Source organism: Papilio xuthus, unplaced genomic scaffold (assembly GCF_000836235.2).
Source record: "Papilio xuthus unplaced genomic scaffold, Pxut_1.1 DF828952.1, whole genome shotgun sequence".
Classification (NCBI taxonomy): Eukaryota; Metazoa; Arthropoda; class Insecta; order Lepidoptera; family Papilionidae; genus Papilio; species Papilio xuthus.
In genome coordinates, this window is record NW_013529697.1 from 7744131 (window position 1) to 7757268 (window position 13138).

The following is a 13138-nucleotide window of genomic DNA, read 5'->3' on the forward strand; positions in this document are numbered from 1 at the left end:
CGTTTAAAATTTAAGTTAAGCTTTCTTTACAAACCACTAGAAATAGGCTCAAATCTATCAACCACATACCATAAGTGGATTAAAGGTTAACACGTTCAGTGCCACTTCGCCTTACTTCGCCAATGTAGGTTTCCTCCATCGATTGTTTTTATGTGTTATAAGATTCATCATCCTGGTCTAGCAGCCTTTACTAATCTACATCTGGACATAGACGTCTTCTTTCCGCTACTTTCGATCTTCTGCCGTTTCTATAACATTATATTTCCAGGTGATGCGTGATGCGTCTGTCTGGATGATGAAATGCAGCAGTTCTGAGGATGTGATCATGCATGTCAACCGGCTAGTCGGCGCCATTGATGTCAATATACGTGAGATATGGATATCATGGACGGTGAGTTCAAGTTCAGGCGTTGACAGCCCAAGAGTCCTTTTCCACTAAACGTTTGGTTCGCAGTCGCTGCGTTGATAAGCGTCAACGCTATTGTAAATACGTTGCTAACAGAAATAACAACTACTGCTTAGTTATTAGAAAAGTGATCTTAAGTTAAAAGTCCATTGGCTCGCGCCGAACCCACCGCATACACGGTCTGCAACAGATTTTAATTTGCTTTGTATTTTACATAGCGCTGCGTCCTTTTAATCCGTGCGAGCGTTGCTTTAGTCGCGGGCCAATGGACGCGTTCCTTTAATGTATTGAGTTATTTTATAGTATTAGGCGATAGGTTTAAAATATCGTTTTTGTATCAGCATAACCTTGACGAGAGATGTAGCGCCGGTCTGAACAGAACTTTGATGCGGAAGAGCTCCGAGAACGCAGGCTTAATGGAATGCAATATGGACGTGTTAGTATATTAGTTTAAAGTCATGCAATATCTTGAATGTTTACTGTAATAATTAATTTAATATTTCAGAAATATATTAGAACTATGTAAAGAAGCTTCGCATTGGGAGAACATGGGCTTGGATATACCACTGCACGCCTTTCAGGTACAGTATAAAATAATGAACTTATTAATTCATTCTCTAGTTCTTTTTTCCCATTTATTTTAAAAAAGTAACGCTTTACGTCGTTAATTAGTAAGCACGGCAAACGATGAATATAGAAAAAAACTACGGTAACCTCAAAAAAATTAAGTGTCTCCCTTAGGAAGGATTTCTTTAAGTTAGGAAATACAAGGAAGAATGTTTAGTGAAATTTTTAATAGGAAAGTGAATAGAGATATGAAATGATTATTATATGGTTTCTTAACCAACACTAAAGTTTTAAAACACTGACCTTTGTACATGGAAAGGCTATAGACGGTGTTATTTTGTGCCAATTTGACCTTCGCCATTTTGGCGCTGATGGATGCGGTTGGTAGCGGTGTTGAGGATTCGAACTAAGAAGAAAGAGAATTAAGTTAAGAACTTCAACAAGCACGTTTAAGTCGGAATAACAATAACGCTATCAAATCCAAGCAATAACCTATCCATTTATATATATTATATAATAATTAAACTTTATGTAAATAAAGGTTTATATGAAGAGTAAGACATTATTGTACGTGTATGAGAACGTGCTGGCCGTGGTGAAGGGCTACAACAAGATATTGGACTCACTCTCAGAGCCAGAGAGACTCCTCTTCAAACCACTCATATCTGTAAGTATTCTGTGTTGGAATAGACAATTAACTAATAATTAATCGATTAGTAATTAATCAATGTATTAATCGATAACATATTTCTATGTTATTAAATTACCTCCCTGGTCTTAACCCTCTCTCGTAGGGTCTTTAAGACTGGTCGTCTGCTTGTTGCCAACCTAACAGGGAGAAATAAAATGAATAAAACAATTTATGAGTTATTACGTAATATTGTTTTGCCTTAAAATAACAAAATATTAGGGAATAAAAAAAGTAAAATGTTTTTAATCTTTAATTAAATTAAGACATAATATCACTTTTATACAACAATCAGTCTTTTCCGTTACAAACAGTGTTTTATTAATTCAATTATGAAGATAAGCAAATATCTAAATGTTCATTCATGTTATTCTGTTCAATCATCGTAAGACAGCAGGGACAAGGTGATTTGGTTCCTGTTGCATTAAATGTTTGACTTTCATCCATAATATCATCATCATCATCAAGAACTATGGTTTCCATAATAAAACTAGAAGCACCTTCCTCTGGTATTGTGCTATTATTATCAAAAAATGAAAGACATTCGTCTAAATGTTCAGGTACAGATTTTTCAATAGTTTTACCGCAACATGGACAGTTTTGTGTCAATTCTGATTTGATATCTTTACTGCAACCTGGTTCAATTTTAATTGGTTTGTTATTGCTAGATGGAGTTTGTTCGTTTTTGTCTATGGGTTCATTTTTTATTTTTAAATTTATTTTATTATCTTTATTGCTAGATGCTGCTATTTCTGGTTTTGTTATTTTATCTATGATACCTTTATTTAAACATTCGTCTAAATGTCTATTTATTACGTCCTCGTTTACTTGGATATTACATATCGGACAATCTACTAATTTGATTTTGGACGCAATCAATTTTTTATCTTTTTCCGATTCGGAAATTTTAAAATCTTCGCCATAAATATCTTTTAATACAGTTGTGGCTACATTTTTAAAATAATCATCTATTTTCCTTATTTTATTTGGTGGGGAATTAATTGAATCTCTAGATTTGTGCTTATTTAAATCTATTTTTGTATCGGAATTATTTTTACTATTATTTGAATTTATATTTTTAATACCAGGCAGTTGTTTATTTGTCCATACATTTCTTACCGTCTCTATAACATTGGATGGAAGACTTTTTCTACTATCTATTGCATTTTTATCATTATTTTTAAGTTTATCAACTTGAGAAACTAGTATATCAGTATTATCAGTAACTAAAATAGTTTTTTTATTATCTTTTTTATCCTTAGGAGGTTTAATAAGCGTATTTTTATTTAGTAAATCTTTGTTATTATTTATGTATTTGGTTATATCCTCTTTTGGTTTCTTTTGCTTTGTTTCTTTTGTTTTTGTAGTTTTTGCTGGTTCTTTTATCTTAACGAATGTACCGCCGCATGTTTTTTGATGTCTACTCCACCAATAGTCATTCGGTCCGGGGGCTCGGTTTGCTGAGCGACGTACAACACCGAAATATGGCTTTTGTTTCTGGCACGGCCCGTTGCAACGCCACCAATGTGTTTGGTATAATTCCACCTGGAAATCAAATGTCCATAATTTGCTAGGATACTGTAATTTTTGTTATTACTGCCGCTCTCGACTCTGCACGGGATTGAAAAAACTTTATTTGTAGGCCTATGTGTTCTTCTTATGTTTTTCATTTATGTCAAATTTCAGTGAGATACATGCAGCCATTCAGAATGTTAATTGGTAACAAACATACATCCATCCAAGCAAACATTTTCATTTATAATATTTTTCTCTTTTGAAGAGCGTTGGTGGCTCAGGGGTTTAAGCAATTGACTTGTAATCCGCAGGTCCTAGGTTCGAACCCGCCATGTACCAATGTATTTTTCGATTTACATATGTAAATTTAACCGACGTTCTTACGGTGAAGGAAAACATAATTCAAAGATATGTGTGAAGTCAACCAACTTACAGTGGGCCAGTGTGGTTGACTATGACCTAGTCACCCCTAGCTTAGGGTAGGCTCCGAACTCCTCGGTGGGGATGTATAGTGAGCTGATAATGATTCTCTTTTGTCAATTTTTAACTTAATTTTATGTTGTGATTTATTGGTAATTACCTCATCATGAAAATCATGATAAATAGTGATATTAACTCCAGCCAATTTATTTATTCTGTACATATGTTCTTTAAAATTTGGTCCATGTCCATCTCGGTCCTGGTCCCTGCAGGTTACGAAGAGGTATGCATGAATCATCTCATGTAGTAGGGTTTCAATAAGATCTTTCCTAGGCCGCAGTTTGAGCAATGGTTCACTAAGTGCAATATCACAGAAACGGCTCCGGCATTCATATCTGAAATTTTGAATTTCTACATCTATTAAAATGAAAAACAAACAAGCTAAGTTTTTAGACTTTTCTCTTTTCTTATTTTAAATTCAGTTAAACATTTTTGTAAACCCTATTGTGTTAACAACTTTACATTGATTTTTATTAACATCTTAACTTATTCCAAGCGAAACATATTTTTAAATTTACTACCGATGTCTATGAACAGCAATCACTTGACTATTTTAACTAACACAAGTGGCCAGCTTCTTTGCAAGCTATATTATGAAAAAAATCGTTGATGTAACACTTACGAGCAAACGCCGGCACAGGAATACATTCTTTTGCTCCATCGGACCGCAACTCTGCTCGCTAATTTCGTCCAAAAAAATAACTTATCAAAATGTAAAAACAAACTGTGTACATCTGGAGTAGGATCTATCAATTCTAGTTCGGGATCTGCTAAATTCATTTGCCTAATCCCGCCAAATTTTGCAGTTACATTTCCAGTTTGCATTGTCGACATTTAAACTATTGTTACGCGTGTTATGACGATAACAATATATGAGAATGGACATTAATTATCAATATTTTGTACTTATTATACCCAAGTAATAATTTTTTTTAAATAATAAAAATAACAAGGAAAGTGACACACGCAAGACACAAAACAGCTGTATTATCTGTCAAATGTCAGTGTCAATTACTTGTGGGCCTTCTGTTTTCAAACAAAAAGTGTTGCCAAGTTGTAAGAAATTGCTTAAAATTAAGGAAGCTAAATAAATTTTAATTTAATAGCACTTCTATTATGTATATTTTTATTTTAATTAATGATGTAAGCGGATTGATAAAAGATATTAAATGGGTATGTATTTGGCGATTACAACTTTAGTACGGTTATCATGTATGATGAAAGTAACATTTTATTTCAGGCATGTGAGAGAAAAGTACAACCAGGAATTTCTAAGTTAACTTGGACGTCTACGATGTCTGATGAATATATCGCCGACTGTGTAACTCAGATTGGAGAGGTCTGGATTAATTGAATTACATTTGATAATTACTTCTTCAAATATATAAAATTCGTTGGCTTTTCACAGCTGCAAGATTTTCTAACAACATACAAGAACTGCAACGTGAATTTGGTTAAAATTATGGAAAAAATATGTGATACCCCGTTCATGGAATTTGATATTTATAACGTGTTTGATATTAAGGACCTTCGAGCATATGTTCGAACAATGGAAGCAGAAGCAGCGGCAAAAATATTAGAAATGTATAAAGAGATTATAATTTACCTTGTCATTGTATACGAAGGATTTGAAGCACAAATAACACAAGTAAATGTTTTACTTTGTTTAGTATTCAAATCAAAATCCTTTAAGACATTAAATAGTTAATGATGCTTTTATTACTTCGTTGATTCCAAATATTCCATTTCTTACAGATGGCCGATCAGTGGGTAAAATATGTGAGAAGATTTGACCGTATTTTAGAAGATGCTCTTCGTCTATCAATAAAGGCAACAATGCAGAACATGTATAAATGCGTACATGGAGATGGTACAATTAATTTTATACAAAATGTTTTTAATTTTTTTAATGGTGTTAAGACTACACTGAACTTAAACATAAACATCAATTTTCTATTCTTGCCTCAACTGTTTTGAGTGGGACTGCAGGTTTTATCCCCTTTCCAGAATGTCCCTCCCAGTTGTATTTACTTTTCAAAATTTGTACATTTTTAAACTTTTAAATATCGTCGAATTTAAAAAAATATTTATTTCAAGGAACAATGGCGCCATCACCATTGATCAAAATGAACCTTTATCTATCGGGAAAGAAAATCGTTTTTATTCCGACCGCTTACGAACTGCGTGAGTCTTTTACCACCGTTCTTGAAGAAATCATCCACATAATGAGTACGATACCAAGACTTTTCGAGAAATTCTCGCTTCCGTCTGGTGGTTTGAAACGGTTTTGTGAGGTTATTAAAGTCGACACGGACAGTAACAAATTGCAAGCGCTAATTGATGCCGGTAATATTTTATTTCAATGGAAAACTTTGTTAAATATCTCTTCAGTATAAAAATATCATATTAAAATTACAGAAATCGAATTTAACATAAATCTTATAAATGATCATATAAATATGTGGGATCCTTACGCACACATCTGGGAGGTTGACAAGGATGCGTTTATGGCTAAATATCTTGAAGAGAAACACAAAGCTATAGAATTTGATAATTTAATAATAACCTACACAGACTTAGCGAACACAGTCCAAGTGCAAGAAACTGTTAATCAGGTGAACAATATTGTACTTTAAAAAAATGTATTCGTATTTGCTCTCTTAATAAGTCATTTAACGTAAAATAATTTTCATTCTACAGTTATTATTTGTAATTTTTGGTCCTTTGATTATTCAAACATATTTAGCCAGCTTGTTAAACTTGTTAAATATTAATAACCCTTTTTCAGATACATTTCGTCACATTAAATTCTAGTGAATTGAAAAAATCTATTATTGCACATTGTTTAACCTGGCAAATTAAATTAGGTGAATTACTTCGAAAAATTACCGAATCTGACATTGATGTTGTGTACGCGTATGTAGAAAAAAGCAGTGAAGAAGCAATGACGGTATGTAGCAAAATAAATAGCTAAGCACATGTATACGTCCATTTATTAAAGTTACCGATTCAAAATTATCAAATTATTTTATCACACAGATGCCGACAGATTTGAAGGAACTGGCATCGTCTATAGCTACTTATGAGCGCCTTATGTCTGAAATTGTTGCAATGGAACAAACCTTCCCACCGATAACCGACCAAATGGCAACATTAGGTATGTAACATTTAAAAATCTCCTTTACAATAAAATTGAAATGTTGCACGGCTTGTAACCACTAATACTAATTGAGATGTTACACTTCAGCAAAGTTTGAAGTCGAAGTTAGCTCAGATATGGTAACCCGTCATGAAAACATCCCCGTTCTTTGGAATGATTATTTAAATTTATTAGAAGAAGCGAAAAAAGCCTTGGAAGCCAACAAGGATAAGTTTAAAACGGAGTTACTGGAACAGGCGGAGGTAGGATATTGATTTTTTTCTGTTTTCCTTCCCTTCCTATTATCCTTGTCCTTTTAACCCACCTTCATATTTCACACCAGGAATTTAAGGAAGCAGCGAAAGAATTTTGTGAAGAATTTTACAAAACAGCACCATGCAGTTCTGATATCAGTGGTAAAGATGCTATGGCACAATTGAAAGCTTTCAGAGATCAGTTAAATGCTCTGAGAGCTCAAGAACAACAAATACGAGATGGACTTGCAGTGTTTAATTTAACGTAATAACTTGACGAATATTAAAATTGTATTCGTAACAGAATTTGTTGCTGTCACCATTATAACTTTCTTCCATACAATAGGACACCAGTCAATCTGGACCTGCAGAAAATGGAAAAGGAGCTGGAGAAACTGGAAGAGGTTTGGGGACTGGTCGTACAATGGGAGGATTCCTGGGAGAAATACAGGACGCAAACTTTCTGGGAAATGGAAACTGACGAAATGGAAGAAAACGTTCTGTTCTTATTTAGGTAAAGGAACTTTGGAGTACTTAAATACGTAACTTTCAACAAAAATTGACAAGCTTAATAATTTGGACATTTACTTTATAGGAATTTTAATCGTCTTTCACGACAGCTTAAAGACAAGGGATGGGATATTATAGACACCACTCGGGTGAAAGTTGATGCTTTCAGAAGGACATTGCCATTAATTGGCGATTTGAAAAACCCATGCATGAGGGAAAGACATTGGGATCGAATTAAAACTCTTATGGGCGTGTAAGTTTAAATAATATTATATAAAAAATATACCGTATGCAACACGTATAAATTAAATATGTCTACTCAAATGCATATTTTATTTACGCAATGTTTTAAAATTGAAACTACGTCAGGAATGAGCGATGCTTTTCCTTACCTTACCCTTTCCTACCTCCTAACGATTACTACTTATGGCTTTAAAAGTTCGATGCCTCAGTCTTACATTGATTTTCCAAAAATGATTACGAGATATTTAATTTGGCAAATTAAATTTAACCAAAACACGTACATCTTGAATATAAATTCTCGTGTCACAATTTTCGTTCCCATACTCCTCCGAAATTGCTTGACCGATTCTCATGAAATTTTGTGAGCATATTGAGTAGGTCTGAGAATCGGCCAACATCTATTTTTAATCCCGCGCGGACGGAGTCGCGGGCGACAGCTAGTTTTATATAATATTATGACACTTAAAAAGTACTTCAACGTCTTACTTCTTGGCATTTATATATACTTCAATTACAGTGAATTTGATCAAACTTCAGAAGATTTTAAATTAGAATTGATAATGCGTCTGAATTTCCAAGCATATGCCGAGGATATTGCTGAGATATCAAACGCTGCTACAATGGAGTTAAATATAGAAAATGGTCTGAAAGCAATTAGAGAAGTGTGGAAGAATACAACTTATGAAATGCAACATCACCACGGTGATATGTATAGGATTAAAAATGTTGAAGATGTGACACAGGTTTGTTTAATCGACGAGCTTAGATGTCAATGTATTTGAACGATTATCTGGTAGTAGTAGATATGTTACACAATAAGGCTTCGGGTTTGGCGATCCTAAACAGTAAAAAAAAACGATTATTATAGTTTCTAGAAGACCACCAAGTGCAACTATCTTCTATGAAGTCCACAAAATACGTGGAGCCGTTCATAAAAGAAGTCGACTACTGGGAAAAATCATTGGGATACGTCGCAGAATGTATAGAGGTAAACAAATTGATAATTTACTGCGGAGCAAAAGTTATACAGTTTATTATAGAGCTAAATTTTTTCGACAGATATCTTTACAAGTGCAACGACGCTACCTCTACCTTGAAATAATATTCGCTGGTGAGGATATTAGAAAACAATTGCCAGAAGAAGTAGTAACGTTCGATGCATTGACCGCTGATTGGACTGACATTACTATGAAGTTAGTAAATTATTGTTCATAAATGTTTATCAATCTGTGAAGATATGAAATGTACCTGTAATAGATGAGTTATGTGTACTAGAGAGGTGTACCAAAATCGTGAACTGTGAATTTAAATGTTTTTTAAAATATTTTTGTTTGCAGCATGCATGCTGGAACCAACGCAATCGAGGCATGCCTTTACAAACCTGCACCATTTTTGTATAACAAGCTCAATACTATGGTTGACAACTTAGATGGAATATTAAGGTCGTTAGAGAAATATCTCGAAACAAAAAGACAGATATTTCCTCGTTTTTATTTTATTTCCAACGATGACCTTCTGGAAATTCTGGGTAATTCAAAAAAACCACAACTGGTACAGGTACATCTCAAGAAATTGTTTGACAACGTGAACAAGATAAGAATTGATAAGGTGAGTTTAAGATTTACAGATTATATTTAGGGTTTCGTACCTCGAAAGGAAAAAAACTCGCTTTCATTACTTCACTTTGTTATTGTTCGTCTGTTTGTCAAAACCCTTTTTTTGTATCAAAAAATTTGATCGACCGTGAATGTTTGTTAACTTCTGAATTAAAAATAATCAAAAACGACTATAGGACCTAAGTATTGTTATGCTGGTAACCCTGAACTGGGGAGCCGTGTAAACGCAAAATCAAGGTCGTAAAAATATTTTAAGGAGTTGTTTGTTTAAGTAAAGAGTTATTGAAAAATGATTATACTATTTAAAAAAAATGAAAGCAGTTCAAAAAATCAAATTTGAAAGAAGATCCAAAAACACCAAGTATAACAAGAAGAAAAAATTTTTGAACGTTGCATCCAATGTCACTTGAGTTTGACAAGCGACAACATTTGTTTTTTTTATTTATTTACAAGTTCGAGTAGGCACATGTTTTTTGTGATTGATGTGATTGTGGTTTTAATTTTTTTTTGTGTAAATTAAACTACAATTCATTACATATTATGTACTCAAAATGTTGAAGAAAGGGGACATCGAAAAATGTCACTTTGTGCCTCTCAGTTCTTTGGTAAGTAATTTTTTTAACTCATGAACCCGCCAATCCATATATTAATTTTTAAGTATTTATGCAGGATACCTTAAACATTAAATAACTTTATTTCCAGGAACGAGTAATAGATATGGTAGAAAATTACAATCCAGAACATGACCACAGATGTAAACGCAACTTACTTCAGTTGCAATTAGAGGGCAGTTCTACTGAAAACAACCTTAGGCAGAGGAAATGGAGGCACAAGTTACATGCAGCTATGAGCCGAGCAATATACGCCCATGATTGGGACAAACTTTTGTACCTATTGAAAAAGTCTCCTATTTGGGAACATGATACCAATAGGCTGGATCAACTGCCTATTTATACAAGAGTAAGTTAATGCACCATGCACCTGATTGGTACTATAGTTTGTAAATTACTATAGTAATTTTGATGCATTTTGTTTCCAGGCAATGACTATATTACTGATGTACCATCCATATGCCAAAGCTCAATCTTTGCTAAGTGAATACTTTCACATGGTACTATCATGCCGCTCTGATGAAGACAAGAAAGCAGTTTTTAAAGTTTTATTATCTTTGACAGAGAAGCTTCATGGAAGAAGTTAGTTATTTAAGTTGGTATTACTGTTTTGTTATGTATGTAAGAAACAAGAGGAATTTCTTGGTACAATTTTTTATTTGTTAATAAATATTTATACATATTAAACTAGTATTTATTATAGTTTTTATTCACTTTGGTTTGTGGAATATTATGTTAATTTAAAATAAAATAAATATAAGAAAAATAAATTAAGATATTTTTTGAGAAATGTCTTTTATTTTATACCCTACTAGCAGTTTCCGCAACTCACACATAATTAAAAAAACAACTGCCTATGAGTTCTTCCAGATTATGTTCTAATTTATGCCATATTTCATTGAGATCTGTTCAGCTGTTCTGGAGATTCAAACGTCCATCCATCCATCCATCTAAACATTTGTTTTTATAATATTATAACATTATATTATATAACTTTGCTTTTAAATCTTAAATGTAAGATTTCATACACTGATTTCAAAGATATAATTTTAGAATGCCGTTGGTCTGCCAATAGCTAAAGCCATGATATCCGAGGATGGTGAGACAATAGAGTGGAAGCACAGTGTGCTGCTGGATGGTCCCGCTGAGATGTGGCTGTTAGGCTTGGAACATATGATGAGGGTAGTTTTAAGAGAGGTGAGATGGTAAAGAAATAAAGTCTTATCTTAACTGTATTGTGTTAGTTATCCTGGGTTTCTGAGACCAACATCTCTGTATTGTCATCCCAGTCATTATCTTTGACAAAACCGAGATAACAACATGTTTTAAACATATGTCTTGCTCTCAGAAACTTACGGTAAATAGTGTAAGGTACAAGGAAAAATTCTTAAAAGAGAAGTTCAAATAGCTAGGTTTGTATGGATTACATATTTTCTAGCTTTAGTAATTTTCAATAGTAGATCTTCTTGACTTCCGTTTCCAATCAAACGGTCTCCCGACTCACAATTTGGTTATCCTACAGCAATTAATTCAAACTCGCTTGGCATTAAGAAAGTGTCGCTACCAGAGAGAGCAGTGGATCAACGACTGGCCAGGACAACTTGGCATCACTTGCAGCAAGGTTAGTTTTAACAAAGGTTTGTAGTTTAGTGCCAATGACTTGTCGTGCGAGTTCACTTGAATACATAAAAATATTAGTGGAATTGCATGTGTTAAATCAGGGCTTTAAAGTTTTGTGTGTTACTAACAGACTTCCTGACGTCATCAGAATTGTTTAGTTGAAACTTGAAACCCTTACTATAGGATCTATGTGACCACTTAACAACTTTTGCGGAATTTAGTTTACGTATATGTTTGTAAAGATTCAATGGACCTCGGACTGCACTCGGACTCTTTGCCGCTGCGAGATAATGAAGGAGAAGAAACCAATGAAGAAGTTGAGGAAGAAGCAGAACCTGATCCTGACGACGCTGCAGAACATGTCGAGGAAGGAGATCTCAAAGATATTGCGCTGTAAAGTCAACGCATTGTGCGTTATTGAGATACATTCGAGAGATTGTGTTGATAAATTGTACAAAATGGGTATGTAAATTAGAGTTAAAGATATAATCTATTTGTCTAGCAAGTCTTTGATTTGTAACGGCTAAACTAATTTAACTAGGGAGGTGTATTCGCCAGCGTATCATAAATGTAAAGTCAGTCAGATCCAGCAGCCCAGCTATATTTTCCCAGGTTGTATGTCTGTGACTGCATTCGAGTGGTTCTCCCAGCTGAAGTTCTACTGGGATCGAGAGCGCGAGGATTGCTACATACGGCAAACAAACACCAGCTTCATCTACACTTACGAGTATATTGGCAACTCTGGACGTCTTGTTATAACACCTCTCACTGATAGGTGATTAATTTACTTATTTATTCACCTTTACTTCTGTGAGACTGATACCACTGTAGATATAAATGTTCGTTCATATGTTTTGTAGATTGGTTTTAATAAATGAATGTCTTTGTTATGAAATACCAATGTTTTGATATAGAATTCTGTCCCCAATTGCCTTCCAATCGAACTCCTTTCCCTATAAAATCCTTACCACTTTGACTTACAAAAACAACAAACTACGTGAATTTTAGAATTAGTGTATTTTTGCACTGAAAGCTGCCATGCCTTTAATTACTGGTTGTTTGTATACTTGTCAGCTTAATACGTTGCCACCGAAGGACTCTGATCTATCCCAATTATGGTGCAATCAAACCTCATATATTTGTGTGCTAGATGCTACATAACGCTGACGACGGCTCTCCACTTGTATCGTGGCGGTAGCCCTCAGGGCCCGGCCGGTACCGGCAAGACGGAGACCACCAAAGATCTGGGTCGCGCGCTGGCCCGCTGGGTCGTTGTCACCAACTGTTCCGACGGTCTCGACTACAAGTCCATGGCAAAGTGCTTCGCTGGTATGATTGTATAAAGCCAACCATTTTATATTAGCAATTCCTTTGATTCTTACCAAGCTGTTCGATTAATATTTGGTACGCAAAGAATATTTGCAAAAGAAACTACCTTTTCAAACAAATGAATGCCTAGAGTTGCACAGGACGTTCGTTAACCTTTCAT

General features: G+C 34.2%; 2 protein-coding genes across 2 annotated transcripts in view; one reads left to right on the top strand and one right to left on the bottom strand.

Moving 5' to 3' along the window:
• Positions 1 to 13138, top strand: part of kl-2 (dynein heavy chain 2, axonemal kl-2) — a 29751-nt gene that overhangs the window by 2704 nt on the left and 13909 nt on the right. Inside the window, exons 8-33 of the mRNA XM_013323789.1 lie at positions 269 to 391; positions 748 to 842; positions 912 to 987; positions 1515 to 1640; positions 4897 to 4995; positions 5065 to 5304; positions 5412 to 5526; positions 5754 to 6002; positions 6075 to 6271; positions 6445 to 6606; positions 6696 to 6813; positions 6904 to 7058; positions 7139 to 7314; positions 7396 to 7563; positions 7645 to 7812; positions 8320 to 8545; positions 8671 to 8790; positions 8862 to 8995; positions 9140 to 9410; positions 10121 to 10378; positions 10458 to 10529; positions 11083 to 11226; positions 11552 to 11650; positions 11892 to 12111; positions 12262 to 12424; positions 12800 to 12978. Of these exons, the coding sequence (XP_013179243.1) occupies positions 269 to 391; positions 748 to 842; positions 912 to 987; positions 1515 to 1640; positions 4897 to 4995; positions 5065 to 5304; positions 5412 to 5526; positions 5754 to 6002; positions 6075 to 6271; positions 6445 to 6606; positions 6696 to 6813; positions 6904 to 7058; positions 7139 to 7314; positions 7396 to 7563; positions 7645 to 7812; positions 8320 to 8545; positions 8671 to 8790; positions 8862 to 8995; positions 9140 to 9410; positions 10121 to 10378; positions 10458 to 10529; positions 11083 to 11226; positions 11552 to 11650; positions 11892 to 12111; positions 12262 to 12424; positions 12800 to 12978 (4153 nt within the window). The remainder of the gene's footprint in view (positions 1 to 268; positions 392 to 747; positions 843 to 911; positions 988 to 1514; positions 1641 to 4896; positions 4996 to 5064; positions 5305 to 5411; positions 5527 to 5753; positions 6003 to 6074; positions 6272 to 6444; positions 6607 to 6695; positions 6814 to 6903; positions 7059 to 7138; positions 7315 to 7395; positions 7564 to 7644; positions 7813 to 8319; positions 8546 to 8670; positions 8791 to 8861; positions 8996 to 9139; positions 9411 to 10120; positions 10379 to 10457; positions 10530 to 11082; positions 11227 to 11551; positions 11651 to 11891; positions 12112 to 12261; positions 12425 to 12799; positions 12979 to 13138) is intronic.
• mh (DNA-dependent metalloprotease SPRTN) lies at positions 1927 to 4555 on the bottom strand. Its single transcript, XM_013323775.1, has 3 exons — positions 4279 to 4555; positions 3757 to 3991; positions 1927 to 3206 (listed from the first exon to the last, which is right to left on the bottom strand). Exons 1-3 carry the CDS (start codon positions 4488 to 4490, stop codon positions 1992 to 1994), a joined length of 1662 nt encoding a protein of 553 aa, XP_013179229.1. The 5' UTR covers positions 4491 to 4555; the 3' UTR covers positions 1927 to 1991.

Excerpts from the sequence above, each read along its gene's own strand:
- mh (XM_013323775.1), bottom strand. The coding sequence starts at position 4,490 with ATGTCGACAATGCAAACTGGAAATGTAACTGCAAAATTTGGCGGGATT. Across the intron at positions 3,992-4,278 it reads TCCTGTGCCGGCGTTTGCTC|ATATGAATGCCGGAGCCGTT; the intron begins GTAAGTGTTACA and ends TCAAAATTTCAG. Across the intron at positions 3,207-3,756 it reads ATCATGATTTTCATGATGAG|GTGGAATTATACCAAACACA; the intron begins GTAATTACCAAT and ends TTTGATTTCCAG.